The sequence below is a fragment of the Sander lucioperca genome, chromosome 11 (assembly GCF_008315115.2).
Source record: "Sander lucioperca isolate FBNREF2018 chromosome 11, SLUC_FBN_1.2, whole genome shotgun sequence".
In the NCBI taxonomy this organism is placed as follows: Eukaryota; Metazoa; Chordata; class Actinopteri; order Perciformes; family Percidae; genus Sander; species Sander lucioperca.
This window is the reverse complement of record NC_050183.1, coordinates 19,283,707-19,304,839: the sequence shown is the minus strand read 5'-3', so window position 1 is coordinate 19,304,839 and position 21,133 is coordinate 19,283,707. Positions and strand designations below refer to the sequence as shown.

The 21,133-nt window shown below is 39.6% G+C and overlaps 1 protein-coding gene across 5 annotated transcripts; it reads right to left on the bottom strand.

Moving 5' to 3' along the window:
* Positions 1 to 1,626: 1,626 nt before the first annotated feature.
* ttc14 (tetratricopeptide repeat domain 14) lies at positions 1,627 to 20,615 on the bottom strand. Of its 5 annotated transcripts, none has more exons than XM_036007593.1 (13): positions 20,451 to 20,612; positions 19,949 to 20,097; positions 19,253 to 19,383; positions 17,038 to 17,237; positions 16,074 to 16,158; positions 14,493 to 14,622; positions 13,990 to 14,145; positions 12,554 to 12,625; positions 12,089 to 12,208; positions 11,238 to 11,360; positions 6,090 to 6,207; positions 3,610 to 3,713; positions 1,627 to 3,462 (listed from the first exon to the last, which is right to left on the bottom strand). In XM_036007593.1, the coding sequence occupies exons 2-13, from the start codon at positions 20,080 to 20,082 to the stop codon at positions 2,445 to 2,447; spliced, it is 2,391 nt and encodes a 796-aa protein (XP_035863486.1). In that variant the 5' UTR covers positions 20,083 to 20,097; positions 20,451 to 20,612; the 3' UTR covers positions 1,627 to 2,444. The 5 variants fall into 5 exon arrangements, with proteins under 5 accessions (XP_035863486.1, XP_035863487.1, XP_031138330.2 ...); XM_036007594.1 differs by having other exon boundaries at positions 19,949 to 20,083; XM_031282470.2 differs by having other exon boundaries at positions 19,949 to 20,612.
* Positions 20,616 to 21,133: the final 518 nt, after the last annotated feature.

Sequence of the window (21,133 nt, the reverse complement as noted above, 5' to 3'; positions counted from 1 at the left end):
GCCCTAACAAGATAGACTCTAGCCTCTCCGCTGCATCGCTGATGATGGAACCAGTAATGATGGAGGAGAAAAGCAAGAGGTTGGCAGCTAAGCCTGAAGTAAGCTACTTTGGCAAGGGAAGGCAATGCACGGCTGGTCGCACAGCCACTAGTGCGTATGTGTTAACACCAAGTAGCTTAAAGCACTAATAAGACATAATGCCACTTTGGGTTTAATTTGCTTAGTTGAGCGATGAAAGACAACCAGATGTGTTTAGGCAATCACATGTTAGGGCAATGTTGCTTCAATTTGAACAAGAATAACATGAGTTAAACAGAACCTAGGTGCATAAACAGAGTGCTTCAGGTGCTCATTTGTGCCCACTGCCATCAGACCACAAGCCGTCTCATTCACTCTGACTAGCCAGCCAAAATCACATGCACACACAACATACACAATTCCCAGTGTTTGGCACTCTCCACTGGACTTGATATGCAAATATAAACACCAAATACATAGCATATATTATATATTTTTTGATATACTGTGTATACTATAGTATAGATACTATACTATATACTGTTATATTGTTGTACTACACTATATATTTCATAGTTTCATTTCTCTCACTATTTCATAATGTACCATATTATACTGTTAGTATGTTACATTGCCTCACGCAATATATTCTATTGTTAAGACTTAATCACAGCACTTTATCGTGTCATCTGTCTCCAAATGGTCTATATAGTTTATGGTTTCTAATATACATAGTATATTACACTATCTGTATACGTGTTGCTTTTGTTGTACTGCTGCAACAACCAAATTTCCCTACTGGTGATCAATAAAAAGTGTAACATATCTTCTTTTATAATATATTATGCTAAAAAAAAAAAGCCTGTTCATGTGAGAGTATATTGATTGTGTCTTTTGGGCTAACCAATCCTTAGACAGTGTCCCAGATCAGTGTCTTGTGATGTTGCTGTGTGTTTTCCCTTCTTCCATTTTGTTTTCATTAAACTTTAAGTCTGGTGACCATGGAGGGAAAACCACATAAGCTAGCAGTGCTTGCTTATCCTAAAACTTCAAACAGACCTGGTATACAGTAGCTTCCATGGAAAATGAATCCTGTTCCACACATATTACTGAGCCAGAAGGGGTAGCATGCCTCTGCAAAACAGAGTAGGATTTCTCTCTCTGGCAGGTGTATAGCTGATCCTGTGCAAGACACTTGAAACTGCCCCACAGCTGAATATTTCTACCATAAAGATTGACTGGAGGTTTTCTGCACTGTTGCATTTACATCATCATGGACTATGTCTTTGAATATGCAAGCTCTTTGCAAGCGTCACGTTAAAACGGACTCTTTTAACGGAGCAATGACCATTGGACTTTGGATGTTGTCCTCCATCATAGAGATGTTATTTAAACCTACTGGTCTCTTTACGTTGTTTGTGGTCTTGTGAGGTAGAAAATGACTTAAGTTTTTGAAAAATTCTCAGTATAACACTTTCAATTTTAAATTTGATTTCACTGCAGCCTCCTGTACTCGGCACTAGTAGCATAAACACAAATACAGGGTTATATTAACTTAGTAAATATGTGATATTAGTTAAGTGAAGAAGACTAGCATAACCTGGCATGTAGTTTTGACATTTTAAATGCTTTATTGATTCAGTTGAGATTGTTTTACTGCAGGAGAGAAATATGTTGGGATACAACTGGAACATTTGCATTGCGTAAAGCTTGAAAAAGTACCGCTGTGGTACTAACACTAACAGTCAGGTTGTTTGGGATTTTAACAAGCCACAGAAAGAATGCACAATATGGCACAAGGCAGTAAACGTAAGGCAGTGTCTTTTTTAACAGATACAAGTCTCAACTTAAGATGAACACATAACCATAACACAACACATAATTAAAGCCTGAAGCAAACTGATGTGATGTCAGACGTGCTGTATGTCATAACAGAAATTATATATCTATCAAAAATGTACACAAACATCTCTCCCAACTCTTAAAAGGAGAAATTACCAAAGATGACCAAATATTGACTTCAGATGTAATATTTTTAGTCATGATGTTCTTGCATTTAGTTATTTCTCAGAAGATACAATAAGTGGAAATTGTTATTCTCTCTTATCACGTTGTTTTGGAAAGTATTTTGTTATGAAAACTTCAATACATTTTGACCAGCTATTATCCAGCAATTACTACATTTGCTCACAAGCCTTAAATCCACCATAAGGACTAAGACATTTGAAAGTAAAATCACTCAAAGGTTTCTCTAACACTAAACAACTGGGGACATTCAATCAACAACACATTTGGCCATTCCTTCAGCAGTGTAAGCTTGATGCACTGTCCAGAACGAATGATTTCCTGGAAACAAACAAACATCCATTTCACATTGTCTTGTTTCACTAGTATTGGGCACATTCTGGACTTTTGGTTTCGAGTTATTATTTTGGCCCGACTCCTTTCTCCTTCTCAAACTGGGCAATCTGATTGAAAATATCCAACAGGTTAGAAGGGAGGTCTTTTTTAGGCCTTTCGACAGGAACTGAGGTCAAACTACTCTGTTTATGATTTCCAGCACCTTCTGAGTTTTTACTCTTTCCTGCATCTGACCTTTCATCCTCTACTTTCCCCTTTCTACAGTCTCTCTTTGCCTCTTCTAGCTCCCGAATTTCCTCCCACCCTTTGTTTTCATACCTACCACCATCGAAGGAGTTCCACCTGGAAGAGTCATGTCTCATTCTACTCTCCACGTGTTTGGATGCAGAACCAGAGTTCCCTAAATACTCAGATTTTAAACTGGACTTCCGTGAATACTCAGACTCAGCTGACGAGCAAGATACTTTTCGCTTTCTGTTTTCGTCTAAACTACTTCTCCTCTTGGAGTCACTGCCTCTCCCGTCTTTCCTGTAATCCTCCTTCCCTCTATCCCTGCTCTTATTCTCCCTTTCTCTACTCCTGCTCCCCCTCTCCTCTCTTTCGGGGCTTCTGCTCAGAGTATTTTTCCTTTTCCTTGTCCTGCTCTCCTCTCTGTCCCCTCTCTTCCTGTCTCTGCGTGAGGAGTCTGACTCTCCGTCCTCTGAAGCTGCAGACAAAGAATACAGTTGAGAGATCCGTCTATCTTCAGCATCCTTCTCCACTACCTCCTCCTCCTCCCTCTCTCCAAACCTCGGGCCTCCCTTCTGGTTGAGAAAAGTGGCGGAGGTGTTAGGAGGAGCAGGATACCACTCCACCTCGTCCTCCTCTTTCTCCTTCCGGTCTTTCTCGCTCTTACCCTCCTCACTCCTCACTGAGGAGATCCTGCGATGTCGCTTACTTCCCCGCTCAGACCTCCTCCTCTTCTTTTTCTTTTTTTTGGCCCTTCTGCGAGAGGAGGAAGACGATGAAGAAGGAGAGGAGTTCCTGGAAAAAGTGGAGGATGACGAAGAGGAAGAGGCTGATCTCTTCCGTTTTTTCTTCATCCTGTTAAAAAAAAAAAAAAAAGAAAGAATTGACTGAACATTGTATTCTAATAAAACAGCGGATGCTTTAAAGTTATGAAATGACTTACATGCTTTCATCTGCAGCATATTTACCTGCCACACCTTTAAAAGATCAGAGCAAACTCACCTCTTATCCTCTTTTAAGATCTTACGCAATTTCTCAGCGCTGGTCTGGCTGCTCGTAGCTTTCTGCTCCTTAGCCAGCGCTTCTTCTCTCAGGCGAATCGATTTCTTTACAGTCGCCAGGCAAGGGTAGGGAAGACATGACAATGGCAGGCAAAAGTCCATAGAGACATTTAAACACGCAATGACCCAAGAGATGCAACAGAGACCCCGAAATCGAGCGGTTATTCAACCATTCATTCATTTAGTCAGCCATTCGTGTTGGGGCCAAAAGTATGGGGAGTAAGAGGGAAGTTAAAGGTTTTGAGAAGGACATAAGAACGTCACAATACAACAGATGACAGAATGATCGAGAAATATATGGAGAGTCCGATATTTACCACAGAAAAAGTGGTGTGATCCAAGAGAACGAGAACGGTAGAGAAGCAGATTATGGACAGAGGTACAGGCAGAGATATGCAGAGAAAACAAACAGCATTTGTTCCCCATTGAGACAGAGAAGGATTCAATGTTACCGTATTTGGACCAGGGACACGGCAAGTGTCCAGGGAAGGAGTCGTCGTCATTGTGCAGTTTTTATATTTTCACCCCCGCAAGGCAGGTGGACAAAGCCAATGGCAGTTGGAGGGTCAACGGGCAGAGTCCCAGGGTCGCAGACACACACACACACACACCAAAACACTTCATCAGTATTACAAATCAACAGTGTCGGGAACATGGATGCATTTATGCACAAAATCCACAGTGTGTAAGGATATTGTTCAGAGCAGAACACCAGAAACATTTGTATTGAACGTATACATTTAGTATGTAGTATGGGATTGGTACATAGCAATTTTCTTATTAGTGGTGGTGACCATGGCTGACCGGGTCATCAAGAGAACAGAGCTCTTGTTAATGTTATTTGTAACACCTGTGCTCTTCCTACGATGACAAGTCAAAAACCTTTGCTGTGGAAAAGCTTTTTTTTGTTCAGATAATATAAGTAAGACAACGTTGTTATTGTGTTGGCTGTACCTTACTAGTAATAGGTGGTTACAGAAATAAGTGAAGTGTAGATTTAATATTCTGTACAAAAACAAAACTTACAAAAATCATTTACAGGCCAAAATATGTTTTGATGTTGGATAAAATAAAATTGATTTACAATTTTGTAAAGGGAAACCCTAACCAGTTTGCATCTGTGTGATACTGAATATAAACACGCAGAGCACGTTTCATGTTTTGATATAAATATTTAACTAACATTAAGCTAGTTTATTCAATCCTTCCTGTTTAACACAGAGACAAAGAGAGTGTAGAGTGGCAAACAGGGAACCAGTTTGACAGGCCATGCAACCACTGCAGCAGATGGACCTTGATTTGCTTGATTTAGCTGCAAAATGTTACACCCACACTGCCTGTATCAAACACATGTAAGTCTATGTGTAAACGTACAGGTCTGGTCAGGTTTAATAGCCACAAGAGGCACTTTTTTATTGTAACGTCATCTTAAAAGCCACAACAATGAAGTTGTGAGTCTGCTGCATACACTTGATTGTAAAATTCAAACATGTCTCTGCTGTAACTGTAGCTTATTACATTATTCCGAGGGATTTTAGCTGAGAGACAGAAGAGTCAAAGTTTCATTTGATCAAAGGGTCATGTTTTCCATACAAATGGTTAGGAGACAGAATGGGGGGGGGGGCAGTTTCTTCTATATCAAAGGGTATTGTGAACTACATTAACATGACTTGTGATTGCTGGAAGGCCTCAGGAAATGTATATTGTATTGCCAGACTCAAACAACATTGTCATGAGTTTAGCATTTGTACCTTTGTTTTACTTGAAGATATTTAAGACAAAATATTCTGAATGTCTGAGAGGACTGCATTCAGATGCCACCCGTTCATGCAGCAGGACATAAAAGACTTGATTGATCACACCAGTGACTGTGATTTTTAAGAGAACAAGGACAATTTCCTCCACTGTAAATTTCTATGACACTAACTGATTTTTGGCCCACTTGGGGGCAGCAGAGTCATGTCAGCTAGTCATGAATTTTGTGTGTCATTTGAACAGGTAGTGTACATTTGGGTTTTTAGAGCTTCCAGCTGCAGCTTAAAAGGACACTGATGAGCTCGGTAAGACTGAACCTAAACAGAAACCTTGAGGGCCAGAAACCCCAAAACAGTGAGCTGAAAGATGCTAAAACGCTCCGTAGAGCAGCAGAGTTGGTGACTGCTAATACAAAAATATTAATTTTAAGCGCTTCATGAAACAAAGACTGGATCAAACATCTTTGTCACAAAGAAACACAAATATGCTAAGTGGTCTTTATTTATTTGCTTCACCTGTTTAGTTTTTCTGAAGTCACAGTTAACACAACATTCATATGTAGACTTAAAGGTTTGATACGCCCATTGTTGTTGCCTTGTGCTTTGATAGTTAAGCCAAAAGTACACATTGTGCATACCTGCCAACTTTGTGTGGGGGCCCACTCACCTGTATAGTGTCTGTGATCTTGTGCAGGGCCTCCTGCGCCTCAGGGTTCGAGTCATCTAGGGATAGAGCTCTCCTGTACAACCCCTCTGCTGTTACTAGTTTCTCCTGTTCTTCAAGCCTGGACACACATACACAACACACATAGTGGACCTCTGAGTAGGTTACGCACGTTTTTCAGTAACATTTGTTAACAATATTCCCGTAACAGGAGAGTTCCTGTTGGCCTCTTTTAAATTATGAGAACAAACCAGACCGGTTGATAATCTGTTCCACGTCTGTTCCAAAACAGCATTTGTGTCATTCTTTTGTGAAGTTTATTCAATGTTGGCTGAGCACAAAAATATGTGCTGTCCCCTAAACATACAAGAACTACAGGTTCTTGTTTTGGGCTGCAACAAAACTTCCTCATTCTCCAAGATGGAGTTGAAGCACAGCCCTGGCACTGAACTCAGGTTTTCTACTCAACATAAATAAAGATTGATGGAGCTTGTTGCAAGGCCTGGGAGTAAACACTGCCTGACAACATCAGCTAAAGTCAAGAAAGTATTTTAACCTCAAGTTACTTTAAATGACTGGCTGCCTTGCTGCTCGACTACCCAATTGCAGTTAAATGCAGCAGTGGCATAAAAAAGGATAGTCAAACCGATCTAATATGCCTCTGTACTGACTAAGCGATTAGTTTTGCCATTCACTGTTGTGTGGAAAACTTGCAAATCCATTCATTCATTACACAAAAGTGTTTCTGAATTATTTTTTTTTAGAAATATAAAGGAACGAACAGATTATTTATAAATTCACACACACTTAAATTCAGAGACTTGGTGGAAGCCAAAACAACGCAAATTAAAGCTGCAAGCAGCGATGACGGGCCCTCGCTCCTTGCCCAGGGGGTACTGGCTGACGCAACATCACATGTAGACCACACATTCTAAGTTTCATGTAAATGAAGACAACAAAGACATCAGCAGAACAGGGCGACTGTTTGCTTTTAGCTCCAAACGACTGTATGTTTCTACTAGTTATAATTATAAAGTTATTAAGTTATGAATCAGAAGTGACATTTGGCGTCGTATATGACCTACAGTGAGGAAAATAAGTATTTGAACACCCTGCTATTTTGCAAGTTCTCCCACTTAGAAATCATGGAGGGGTCTGAAATTGTCATCGTAGGTGCATGTCCACTGTGAGAGACATAATCTAAAAAAAAAAATCCAGAAATCACAATGTATGATTTTTTAACTATTTATTTGTATGATACAGCTGCAAATAAGTATTTGAACACCTGTCTATCAGCTAGAATTCTGACCCTCAAAGACCTGTTAGTCTGCCTTTAAAATGTCCACCTCCACTCCATTTATTATCCTAAATTAGATGCACCTGTTTGAGGTCGTTAGCTGCATAAAGACACCTGTCCACCCCATACAATCAGTAAGAATCCAACTACTAACATGGCCAAGACCAAAGAGCTGTCCAAAGACACTAGAGACAAAATTGTACACCTCCACAAGGCTGGAAAGGGCTACGGGGAAATTGCCAAGCAGCTTGGTGAAAAAACGTCCACTGTTGGAGCAATCATTAGAAAATGGAAGAAGCTAAACATGACTGTCAGTCTCCCTCGGACTGGGGCTCCATGCAAGATCTCACCTCGTGGGGTCTCAATGATCCTAAGAAAGGTGAGAAATCAGCCCAGAACTACACGGGAGGAGCTGGTCAATGACCTGAAAAGAGCTGGGACCACCGTTTCCAAGGTTACTGTTGGTAATACACTAAGACGTCATGGTTTGAAATCATGCATGGCACGGAAGGTTCCCCTGCTTAAACCAGCACATGTCAAGGCCCGTCTTAAGTTTGCCAATGACCATTTGGATGATCCAGAGGAGTCATGGGAGAAAGTCATGTGGTCAGATGAGACCAAAATAGAACTTTTTGGTCATAATTCCACTAACCGTGTTTGGAGGAAGAAGAATGATGAGTACCATCCCAAGAACACCATCCCTACTGTGAAGCATGGGGGTGGTAGCATCATGCTTTGGGGGGGGTTTTCTGCACATGGGACAGGGCGACTGCACTGTATTAAGGAGAGGATGACCGGGGCCATGTATTGCGAGATTTTGGGGAACAACCTCCTTCCCTCAGTTAGAGCATTGAAAGATGGGTCGAGGCTGGGTCTTCCAACATGACAATGACCCGAAGCACACAGCCAGGATAACCAAGGAGTGGCTCTGTAAGAAGCATATCAAGGTTCTGGCGTGGCCTAGCCAGTCTCCAGACCTAAACCCAATAGAGAATCTTTGGAGGGAGCTCAAACTCCGTGTTTCTCAGCGACAGCCCAGAAACCTGACTGATCTAGAGAAGATCTGTGTGGAGGAGTGGGCCAAAATCCCTCCTGCAGTGTGTGCAAACCTGGTGAAAAACTACAGGAAACGTTTGACCTCTGTAATTGCAAACAAAGGCTACTGTACCAAATATTAACATTGATTTTCTCAGGTGTTCAAATACTTATTTGCAGCTGTATCATACAAATAAATAGTTAAAAAAATCATACATTGGATTTCTGGATTTTTTTTTTTTTAGATTATGTCTCTCACAGTGGACATGCACCTACGATGACAATTTCAGACCCCTCCATGATTTCTAAGTGGGAGAACTTGCAAAATAGCAGGGTGTTCAAATACTTATTTTCCTCACTGTATATGCTCGACCTCAGAAGGAGTAAAAGGGCCCAAACTGGTCTACGTTGACTATAGCACCCTCTAATGGCCGATCTTTACCAAATTTGGTACAGAGCTTCAGAGCGGCATGCCGAACAAGCATCACAAGTTTCGTGTGGATAGCATTTAGTCTGGCAGAGATATTGCAATTGCAAATTTCCCATTTAAATGCATTGAGTTATTGGCCAAAAGAAATAAACGTTGATTAAAGCGCCCCCTAATGGCCGATCTTTGGCAGATTTGGTACAGAGCATTGTAGTGGGATGTTGAACAATGATCTCAAGTTCTTTGTTGATAACATTTAATTAGGCCGAGATATGATATGATATGTGTGTGGTAGCTAGCTAGGAAAATTATTTTGGTCGTCAAACGGGCATTCTTTAACGTAGCAAAAAATTTTTTATAACTTTTGGTCAGGTCCATCAGGTTTCGTACAGATCGGTCGCATGGCCTAGGACAAGGTCGAAAAAGTTGGTTTTGCCCATTGCGCAATATTGCGAAAAAACTTCTTAGCGGAAATGAGCGGGGCCTATATCATGTGATTCAGCTTAATTCAAGGAACACGTCGATGTAAGGCTTTCTATCCAGAAGCAGTTTCAGATTAGAAAGAGCAAGTATGAACTGAGGGGAATGTGGATGTTCACAAAGATAAAGATTAGAATGTAAAACAAAGATGTATATCAGCAAAAGGCGTAGACTTGTGGAATCTTTTAGATGAGGAAGTAAAAATGTGTTACACATTACAAAGATTTAAAAAAATACTAAAAAGTAGGATGATTAACAAATATAAAAGTGAGGCATGAATGGCAATGTGTATATAAATGGGAATGTATTTTGTTTTGTTTATTTTTTTTTCTGTGCATATGGGTGATAATATGTATATAGAATACAGAAACCAATGATAATAGGGCTGTCAAAATAACGCGTTAATTTTGATTAATTAATCTGAGAAAAAAAATAACCATTCCATATTGAACTTTGACCCAGAGCCGTTCTAGCCACCATTCGACTGTAAAATGAAGGAGGGAGACGAGAATGTGCTGCCTGGATCATTAATTGGAACATTTACTTATAAAACTCTTCTTCATGAATAGGGTTGGGTACCGGAATCCGGTGCTAATATGGCACAGGTGCCTTCATGACCTGCATCTACCAGACCGAATAGCAACGCGGATTTTGGCGCCTCATTTCGTTGCCACTGATATGTCTGTGCTTCTCTCTGATGCTCTGAAACAGACGTTACAGGAAACAGAAACATCGCAGCAGCTAACGTTAGCCTACCGCTAGCTAGTAGCTGGATTAAACATGGTTACAATGCTGACAGCTAACGCTAAACGGTGTAAAGTTTGACTGTGTTTCACTGTAGAGGATTCAACACCAGGACGCAATGTGCCGCTGCTATTGTCGGAAAAACACAGAATGTTCAATGAAACTGGTAACCTACAGCCTCATGGTGCATTCGAAGTTGTTGTTAAAGGCCCTTTTCCCATCTGGTAGTTGTTTTTCTCATTCAACAGCAATTTACTAGTGAAATAAGTTATTGTTAGTTATTTATTAACATTATTATTAAATCATTTCATTTTGACCATATGGCCTTAGTAATAAACAAGCCTTCTTTAATGCTGCCGACTGTTGTTTAGTACCCTTCTTTTTTTTTCCTTTTAACTTTCTTAAAAAGTATCGGTTAAGGCACCGGGCAAAAATGATGTATGCGATTAATTTGGATTAATTAATCACAGAGTACAGAGAGTATGTAATTAATCAGATTAATTTTTTTAATCGATTGACAGCCCTAATGATAATACATTTTTGTATAATATCCTGAGGGACCTAAGAATTAAAAAATAATAATAATAATAATAATAATAATAATAATAACAAAATAGAATGTAAAAAGGGTAGGCGTAATAAGCAAATGCTTCAACCTACACCTTTTCGATCAGTATTGATCATAAATGAGTTAAGATGACACCTTGTTTTTTGGTTGTTTTTTTACCATTTGTTATGTAAGTGATGTGTGTATTGATGTGATTGATGATTGATTGAAATAAACTAAACTAAACATCATGAGTAGAAAGCAAAACGCACATAACTTTGTGTTGCAGGAAATTAACTCCCTTGAAGATCCATTTCCAAAGAAAAAAGAAAATGTGTGTGGGATGAGTTATAACAACCTTAGCTAACAATTAAGCATATCTCTCATTGATTCTGGTCTTTTCAAACTAGTATGCAAACTAGAGCTGGAAATAAAATATAGCATTTTTTTATTCACCAAAACAACCAGAAAAGATACCTTGTGAAAAATTTGCTACTGAGCGGTCCATAGCAATGCATTAAAATGGCTTGATTGTTTTCCTTTTAATCTATTTTAGCAGTATTCAATTAAAATGTCTTACACCTCTGAACTATAATGGAAGCAAAAGGTAGCACTGCTTACTGCTTTCCTCTCTCCACCAGCGTCTGGCAGAGGTACTTCTTGGCGTTGCGGTGATCTGGACAGCTCACCAGGGCCAATTCAAAGTCTGTTATAGCCTTCATGATGCTGCCTTTGTTAGCATACCTGTGAATACCCAATGAGGGAAGCACACAGTAAGAACAAAAAACATCTAAAAAGGAGAATCCAATCATTCTATCTGCAGGAAGTATAACAACGTTTTTAATGACTGTTCAATTATATTACTAACTAGATTGTTTTAACACATTACTAATGCATACAGGAGGGATTATAATGTCTAAGTTACAGTGTAAATACATAAAATAGACAATTATGTAAATAAATACAAGCAAATGTTAACGTTACAGCAATTTTCTGGATCATTTATCCATTATGCAATTCAAGGAGTTCCCTTTCTGTTATATCATCACGCTTTATCAGGGTTTAAAGACATAAATGGCATGGGCTTATAAAATTATACTGAGCAGGCACCAAGCCAAAGACAGCTTTTATTGCAACAGACAGGTGTGGTGTTTTCATCCAAATTATTTGATATATAAAATTTCTTAAGCAATGTTTGTCAGTGCTGCCAACTTTTTTCAATTTAAAATAAAAAATATATCAACTATTTCTTTTAAACAATCACTGCAACTAATTAAAACATTAAATAAAAATGTAGAGTTGTAGATTTCTTGTGAAGCTCTTAAGTATGGGTATACAATGCATGAATGTGAATTCAGGATGTAGGCCCATGTAAGACTGGTAATTACTGGAAATCGTGACACCAAACCAGAGTTTTACAGTATTATAACATCCACAGTAGGTTGCATGACTTAAAATAATAATCAACTTACAGAGCTCCACGTGCCACCAGTGCTTCTACATTATTAGTGTCGATATGCAAAGCTTTGTTGTATTCGTTCATGGCTTCCACATGACGACCATGTTTGAAGTGGTCCACACCTGCACGGACACTAAAACAACAATGACAAAGACGGATTGGTAAATGGGTTTATATTAAGATTGTCACGTAAACCTGTTACGATCCGTGATTGAGCATACATCAGGACGCACGCATATGTACGATAATACAGGAAGTCAAATGAACAGATGCACGTGTGTTAAGTTACGACATGTGGGAATAAAGTCGAGCTAAAGACAAACTACCGTCTCCTCATAACTATATTTTAAACGAAGATAGCAACACTTCACAGACATCAAGTCAGAAGAATGGAATGAAAAGGATGAAAGACTATATAAAAGAAGATGTTGTGATACTGTAATAACAATGGGAGACCAATGAAACATTTAAGCATTACCACTTCAAGGCCCATGATGCAGACTGTTTCTTCCTGATTGCAGAGGCAAAATCCTCCTCTTGAAAAAGTTTACTGTGGAGAAAAGAGGCACAAGTAAGAACTCTATTGACCCTCAAAGATGTCGTCTCTCAACATTGTAGGCTTCCTTTTCCTATAAAGTACCACTATTTATTGTACCTACCAACCTAGGAGGCTAATCGTTTTTATTTGGAAAGAAAAGTCCCCTTATATGTAAACACTCAGAAGGTTTTGATTATAGAGGGTTCCATTAGTTGCCAACTGACCCGCAACGTCACATGAACCAAAGACATCTATACATTAATTAGAATAGGATAAAGGTGTTGTTCTTCTTATAGTTTTCCAGGCCTTAAGTATCCTTACCATTACTTACTTACATACAATACTTTTCACATTACGCAACGTGCCTTAACATTTGGTAACAGGGCCGACACAATTTTGATTTTAAATCGAAACTCGGTCGAAATGAGCTTTCGATTTCGACTATAGAAATCAAATGCACGATCGGCGTTTCCTCCCAGTGTTTTTTTCTCTCCACCCCTGCCTACCTGCGCACGTCCATAAAAAGATACAAACAGACACGGCGTAGCTTATAGACTGGTACCATGCAGCTAAAGACACAGGGTAACGTTAAGACAACCAGTAGCCTGCAGCTGCTCTTTTCCAGACACCATGGCCACTGCCGGAGTCGAAGATAAAGGACAAACGACAGAACTGGAAAACGCTCCTGCTTTCCTGAAGTCACCGGTGCGATAACATTTTGACTTCCCCCTGAGTGAGTGAAGTAAACACACAACGTAGGTAAAGCATGTGTTCCAATGGGACTTCATGGTGCGTTCATGTACACCTTGTTAAACTAATGGTACATTCAATTGCACTTATTTTGAGAAAAGTACCCTTCTGTCATCTAGTAGTTTTTAAAGTGGCATTGGTGGGGCTGAGTCCTGCAGCGGCCCGGGTTCGAATCCGACCTGCGGCCCTTTGCTGCGTGTCATGCCCCATCTCTCTCCCACCTTTCCTGTCACTACCAAATAAAGGGAAAAGCCCCCCAAAAAAGAATAAAAAAAATAAATAAATGCTGTTACTGCTGAAAAGAAATATAAATCGAAAATGTAATCAAATCTTGACCTTAACATCAGAGTCAAATCAAATTGTGGATTTGGAGAATCGTGACACACCTTATTGGTAACAAGAGATAAGTAACACTTAAATAAACTGTAAGTAAATAAATAATTATATAACTACTTCTTTGTAATTCTCATTTTCAAAAAAGCAAGTCAGACAAACCAAGTTAACCAGAGACACTCTCAAAGCATCAGTTGCTGCTCAAAATACAATCCAACAATCAAACAAAATATGGTACTCTATACTGTATATTAAAATACTCAATTTGTTTAAAAAAAAAAAACAATGTTTACGTTTGTAGTCCTCTCATCATTGATGGTGGGTGGGCGTCACTAACCCCCACCTTCTCCAGCAGGTAGTCCACGACAGATGGGTTGTGGTAACCATGGCAACTCTTTAGTATACACTCATAGGTCTCACTGGAGTCTGCAGCTGCACGAACGCTACGACTAAGAAAAGAATCGTTAGACAAGACAAGAGAAAACACTAAACACAAATTATTACAGTTATAGCAATTCAGGCCACAATTAGCTGTGCTTAAAAGGCTGATTTATCTTCTCTGGTGATCACAAAGCGTCTACATAGCTCAAAAAGAAAATGTTTACATGAGCATTAGTCCTGAATGCAGCGGATCTGTATTGCCAGAATCATCTGAAGTACAGCATGACATGGTGAAATAGTTAGTACCACCAACAGAGAGATTAGGTACATTTTGTTCAACTAAGTGTTAGTTTATTTAGTTTGGTAAGTCTTTCAGAGTTCAGTGTATTTTGTAGTGTTTTGTCATGTCATGTACCTGTAGTGTATGGGCAGCTCCTCCCGAGGAAAGACACCCAGTTTGATGTGCTCTAAGTTGGGAAAAAGAGAGGCCTGGTGGAGGGAAACTGTGATTTTCTCCTGGTAACGGTCAATATCTTTCACTGCAGCTATAGAACAAGAAAATGCAGAATTTAGTTGAACACTCTTTCTGTTTAACTTGTGGAGTAACAAAAACAGCAAAAGCTCAGAAGAAATAAAGGCAAGTTCTAACGACTTATAGGTAGCTATAACTTGAATGACACTTCAACAATAAATGGATTTTAGTGGGCAGTTTGATGGTAGCCATTTCCCTAAAAACATAAGCCGCTTTCCGACCGCAGGGATTTTTGCAGTTCCTAGAACATAAAATTCCTAGAACCCTTTTTTTCTCGTGTTCCAACTGGAGCGATTTGAGGATTTTTAAGTTCCTCTGGCCGCAGTTCCTGTAACTCTTTCAGCTCCTACTTCAGGGCAGGGTCTTTTCTCTTTTCCCTTTTCAGCAAAGGAACCTAGGTCAACGAGGGTTGGGTTTCCGGTAGAGACAGACCAACAACGGGACAATTTTAACATTTTTGCCATCAGCTTATTCATCACTAAATTCACTTCGGACAACGTTTTAGGCAAGAAACCAATTGTTTAGATTTCAAATATAGGCAGTCTTGCTAAAACTGATGCCGAGTTGAGAACTGTCTTTTTGGAGTTAAACTCCACAAGCGTGCCCTGCGGGCTTAACAAAACTCGCAGGCCAGCCGTCACTCACACACACAGTCACACACACACATGGTCACGGCGCAGCAGGCAGAGGCGGGGGAGAAAGAGATAGCCTACTCGTTTCTCTTCGGGAGACTTGTTTAAATTATGACAAACATGCTATATACATTAGATTTAGTATTTAGTTCATACTTTTGGTGTATTTGTTTTCTGATTTTAACGTTATAAAGACCGCTGCCGTGCTTACATCACTCCCTTACCCCTCCTACCAGTCCCTATGGCCACTTGGCCAGTGAGAATGCAAATGGCAAAAACGGTTTTGGGGGAGAGTAGTTAGTAGATCTGTTTAGAAGTGGACTTTTCCTATAACTATATTGGCATTTTACAGTGGAAGACAGTGAAAGCAGCTCTGTTTTTGCATTAGAAGGGGCATGTAATTTAAAAATTGTGAAATACAACCCAGGCAGGAGCTTTGAGGGAGAGATATACAAATTGGAAAGCTTATCAGCCAAATCACTGCAGTGGTTTATAATACTATGAGGAAGGACTAAACAACTAGTGATTGCCGACCTCCACATATTTCTCACTGTCATATGAAGCCCTTTTCCCCCTAAACCTGTATGACAACTTTACGGGAAAAAACCTTAAGTCTGACTGTCAGAGGAAGTCTGCACTAGGGCTGGGTATCTTATTGGCTCACTGACTGATGAGATTTACTGCTTAAGTATTGAAATTGGGGATTGAATGACGAGGCATTTTTCGATACTTTAGAGGCAATTCGGTCAGTGCCTAAAAAGTATTGAATTCGGTACTCAGTCCTAGTCTGCACATGGCTGATTGTTTATGATAAAGCGACTTAGACACTAACCTCTGATGAAGTCCCCGATCTGGTAGTAAGACAGAGGATCATCATGGCTGCCAGTGGATGGAATTTCTCTGATGTGACATAAAGCCTTATGGTAGAAAGGAAAAAAATGTCTAGTTTACATATGTCTCCAGATGTTTTTTATTATTGCACCAGGTGAGTGGTCCGACAGGAAGTCACTAAAGTAACTTCATGGAAATACTCAGGAGCAGCACAACTCTGGATACGTAATGAAGGTTCGGGACACTTACACAGAAGCATTTAATGAAATCTTGATCTACGAGAATGAGGAAGCTGTAGAGTTTAACCACAGTGCCATCCCAACACTAATCTATAATCTAGCACAGAATGCAGAGCTGACACGTCAAGCAAGTGACTTAAGATCTCAACCTGTGCAGTGCACTTAGAGACACGTGTTGCGGCTGTAAGCAGTCCAACAAAGTGCTGCCGTGAGGGACTAAACACAGAGATGCATAAACATTGTGACGCGCTCAAGATTGTATTGCAATGATTTATTCCTCCATACGTAAAATACAACTAGTACTGCAGTTACCGAATGTAAAGTTACTTTGTGAGTCAAAATAAGTGCATTAGTGTGGCAGTCAACAGAAAGTGTTCGTTCCCAGACTCACCCCCCTCTGTCAAAGCCCAAAAAAACCAGGTGAACAGGTGAAGCAGACAAATAGGTTATCACTTCTGCTCAAGCCACGATGACCACCTACAATATATGTGCACAATATAATAATCAATAAATAATATAAATGAGACCATAAACAACATACAGTGTAGTGCTCCTATGACATGTACCCCCACCAGCAGTGTGAATTCCTGAGTGACTACTGGTATAGCTGGCCAACTGACAATCCAGGTCTTCTGCATCTACAATGTTTGACTCATTAGTTTCGATCTGTTACAAGGTTTATGACATGGCTCAAGTGCATTTAATTGATTTAGCTTGTTGACATACCGACAACTCTAGGTCTTCTATGTCTCTCTTCAGTCCTCCTGCAGTGCAAAGGAGAGTGAGAAAGAAGCCATATTCTCTAATGTTGTTGATCCTCCCCACCACAAGGTCTCCTTTCTCCAAGTCCCTGTACAGCATGGCTCTTCTTTCATCATAAGACACCTTCATAAATAACTCCACTGGTGGCATGATGGCATAGGGCTCTGGGGAAGAAGAAGCAGAAAGCTGAATCAAACATGTCGCATATAAAGATGCATTTCATTATATTAGACAGAGTATATCCCCATTAACCCTCCTTACACCAAGCCATTTCTGAGCGTTTTTTGCTCCTGTCACATCTCACTGTGGGCTCATTTTCCCCCTTTATCTGCAAGTCTTGTATATCAAATTAACAAGCACAACCATGGGCAGAAGCAGAAAAAGCTCCTAAATGTCTTTTGCGCAGTATAACACAGGCAATGACATAAAACACAACAAAAGATAAAAACGTAAGCTAAATTCCTTTGATAATTTATTTATATATATATATATATATATATATATATATATATATATATATATATATATATATATATATATATATATATATATTTTAAACAGTTGAATTAGGTCCCTGAGGGTACAAATGTATATACAATACAGGGGAAAAAAAGAATTTTGGCTGCAGATCATTCACACAAATAATTATTTACCTTTTTACAAACTTAAAGGGTAACTACCGATTTTTTTCAACCTGGACATCATTCCCCCATGCATTTGTGTCTAATAGACTAATGTGACCAAAAACCTTTGAATTTGGTCCAGTATTGAGCGAGACTGCAATGACGAGCCGACACGAACTGAGCTGCAGTGTAACCTAATGGGGAAATTGTGCAGCCTTGCTTTTTGTCCACTAAAAGTTGTTTTTTTTTTTTGCTACAGACAGGCTCAGATTGTTACTAAAAGTTTCTGACAACATTATTGATCTCAGGACGTGACTTTTTGTCCGAAGACAGCGGTGTGAAGACTGGAACGCGAGACGAGAAAAAGGCGTTCAGGGTCTTTTGTTTCGGAGTAGGCTACAGAAAATCATAGGCTCCTGTTATCTAAAAGATTTTCAATGCAATGGCTCAATATTTAAATGATTTTGACAATGTGGATGGCCGCCCGTATTTATTTGAGCCAGAGTATAGGCAATGGATGAAGTATACAGGGGAGGGAGGGAGGGAGGGAGGGAGAGGGAGAGAGAGAGAGAGAGAGAGAGAGAGAGAGAGAGAGAGAGAGAGAGAGAGAGAGAGAGAGAGAGAGGCTGCAGCTGCGCACAGTGTTTTAATAGGCTATAATACATCCATGGTTTTGTGTTATCTAAAAGATGGTTCGTATTTGATCCTGTCTCACAGCACTGTTGATTAGAGGAGGGAATCCTCTGATGTGGTGACACAGCGTTGTGTCCGAGGTATATCACTGGACACATCCAGACCACAGACATCTGGCAGCAACAGGTCCCACTCCTGACAACATATTATTTGGGCACAGTCCCACGGGAGCACTACCAATATCCCGAGCCTCGCAGCCCTTCAGCCGCCGCTTCTCTCTCTCTCTCTGTACTTTGGCTCAAATTAATACAGGTGGTCATCGAACTATAACGACCTCATCCACATTGTCGAAATCATTTAAATATTGAGCGATGGCACTAACAAACGTTTAGATAACAGGAGCCTATAATTGCTGTAGCCTACTCCGAAACACCCCTGAACGCCTTTTTCTCGTCTCGCGTTCCAGTCTCCACAGCGTTGTCTTCAGACAAAAAGTCACGTCCTGAGATCGATAATGTTGTCAGAAACTTTTAGTAACAATCTGAGCCTGTCAGTAGCACAAAAAAAGCAAGGCTGCACAGTTGCCCCATTAGGTTACATTGCAGCTCGGTCCAGGTTGAAAAAAACGGTAGTTACCCTTTAACACCAGTGGTGGACCGTGCCACTTTCTACTTCACTACATTTCAGAGAGAAATACTGTACTTTTTACTCCACTACACAAATCTGACAGCAACTTCATTGGCTTCAATGTTGTTGGCTATGATGCAAAGTTATGTTGTTTGCCAACTTAAGAGGAAAAAGACTCAGACTGTTTTGCTATTGTTCAAGTGTTTTAGTGTTGGCAGACACACTTTACAAAACAAATTAGATTTGACGGTTTAGTCTGGAAAGAGCCTGAAAGATGTGGTCAAACCAACACACACCTGCAGCGTCCTCCTCCTCATGCTGCTCCTCTTCTTGATGAGTGGCGGTCTTCCATGCTGGACAGAAAAGGATGTCAGCCTTCCTGGCAATGAACTGCTCCACAAGGGGGCTGTCCTGCCCATCACTCTTGCTGCACACAAAACACATGTTCAGCAGAGGCTCTTCAGCAAATAAACTTTTGTCACATAAGTGTTGTGTACTGCCCACTTGGTAAACAGCTACATAGAAAGATGAAATCAGGCAAAAGAAGCAACTGAATTCTCGACCTAAGTTTATTAGAGATACAACTTTTTGGTCATGGCCTTTCATGAGGCCATCAAATTTACAATATGAAAACATCTTTATTCTGGATCCACAGGCTGCAACAACCAAAAAAAGTCAAATTGCCCACACCGGAGACAATTACACTATCTATTACTAATAAAACATCCTTAAAATGGAGACCTATGGGCCTCATTTATAAAACTGCCTAAGTCGTGATCTTGGACTGTAGAAAATTGTGACAAGCACTTTTCACTATTTTTAGACAGTTTATTGATTTACACATTCATTAAAAAAAGTGTTAAGTTGCAGCCCTAAATGAGACCAACAATCGAGCTCCATATACGATAATACAAATGAAAAACAAATATAAAACAAAAAATTAGATGGACAAGGGATTTAAAAACAAAACGTAACTTGCTGAAATAGCCTACCTTTCACACGTGGCCTTGCACAGGTCGGACACCACAGCTTGGAAGTCTGGGTTTTCTATTTGTTCACATTTCAGTTTGTTGAACAATGATTGTCCATGATATGTCAGACACTGCCGCAACAAGTCTCTGTCCATTCTGCGTTTACAGAACTGCAGTCACATTATTGTAACGTTACAAGTCAACAAATACAGCAGGATATGGTTAAAACGAATTAACGTTAAGGGTCTTAGATTTTAAGCAAATGTTACATTTGTCTTAGAGTGGCAGAGAGATCATGCATTTTAAAAATCGCTACATACATACATGTATCAGATTGTGCGACAACTCGCAAACTGTTTAATTATTTAGGGTCCGTTGAATACAGATTATTGGACGTAAATTAGATAACAACGTTGCTCTACTTCGTAACGTAGCTAAACGTTAGCTAATGTTAGCTAGCAAACAAAACGCTAGTTAGTCAAGCTAACACACTGACACGTTAACATTTGGAGTTTAGACTCACAATATTCCAATTGTTTTACATATGAAAAGTCCCACCGTGTTCTATAGAATAAAACACAACTAACATTTTAATTACACAAAGTTTAGCTAGAGCAGCAAACTCGACTACTCAAATGTCCGTGCATTGCCACTACACATGCACAAGTGCGCATGCGCAGGGTGTGTTACATTGAAACCGTCAGCAGAAACTAAATCCACCTCGGAACTAATGAATCAAAACATTTCTTTAAATACTTTAAAATGTAACTTAATTCAAAAATAAAATGGGAAAATGTACCTGCTACAATACAACAAAGTAATTCCTCTTACAGCGATTATATTAAAAGTAAAACATCTTATTACAATTTGTCCTACAAACAGCCTTTACTAGCCAGTGGTGGAAGAAGTATTCAGATCTTTTACGTAACGGCGGAGTCTTCCTATTTTCTAATTATTCTTATCTACCTTTACTTATTATTATTTTAAGCTAAAAACAACAACAACAACAACAACAACAACAACAACAAGGCCAACACCTATGGCAGTCCTGAGGAAAGCTTGTTTTTATGATTACTTCAGTTTATTAAAAAAAAAGTGGTTATGTTGCGGACTGGGGCTGTAAAAAACATTCAAGGGGCTAGTGGAACAACATTTGCCCACAAGTAAATCATATTATAAATATTGAGTATTATTACAAACAAATAT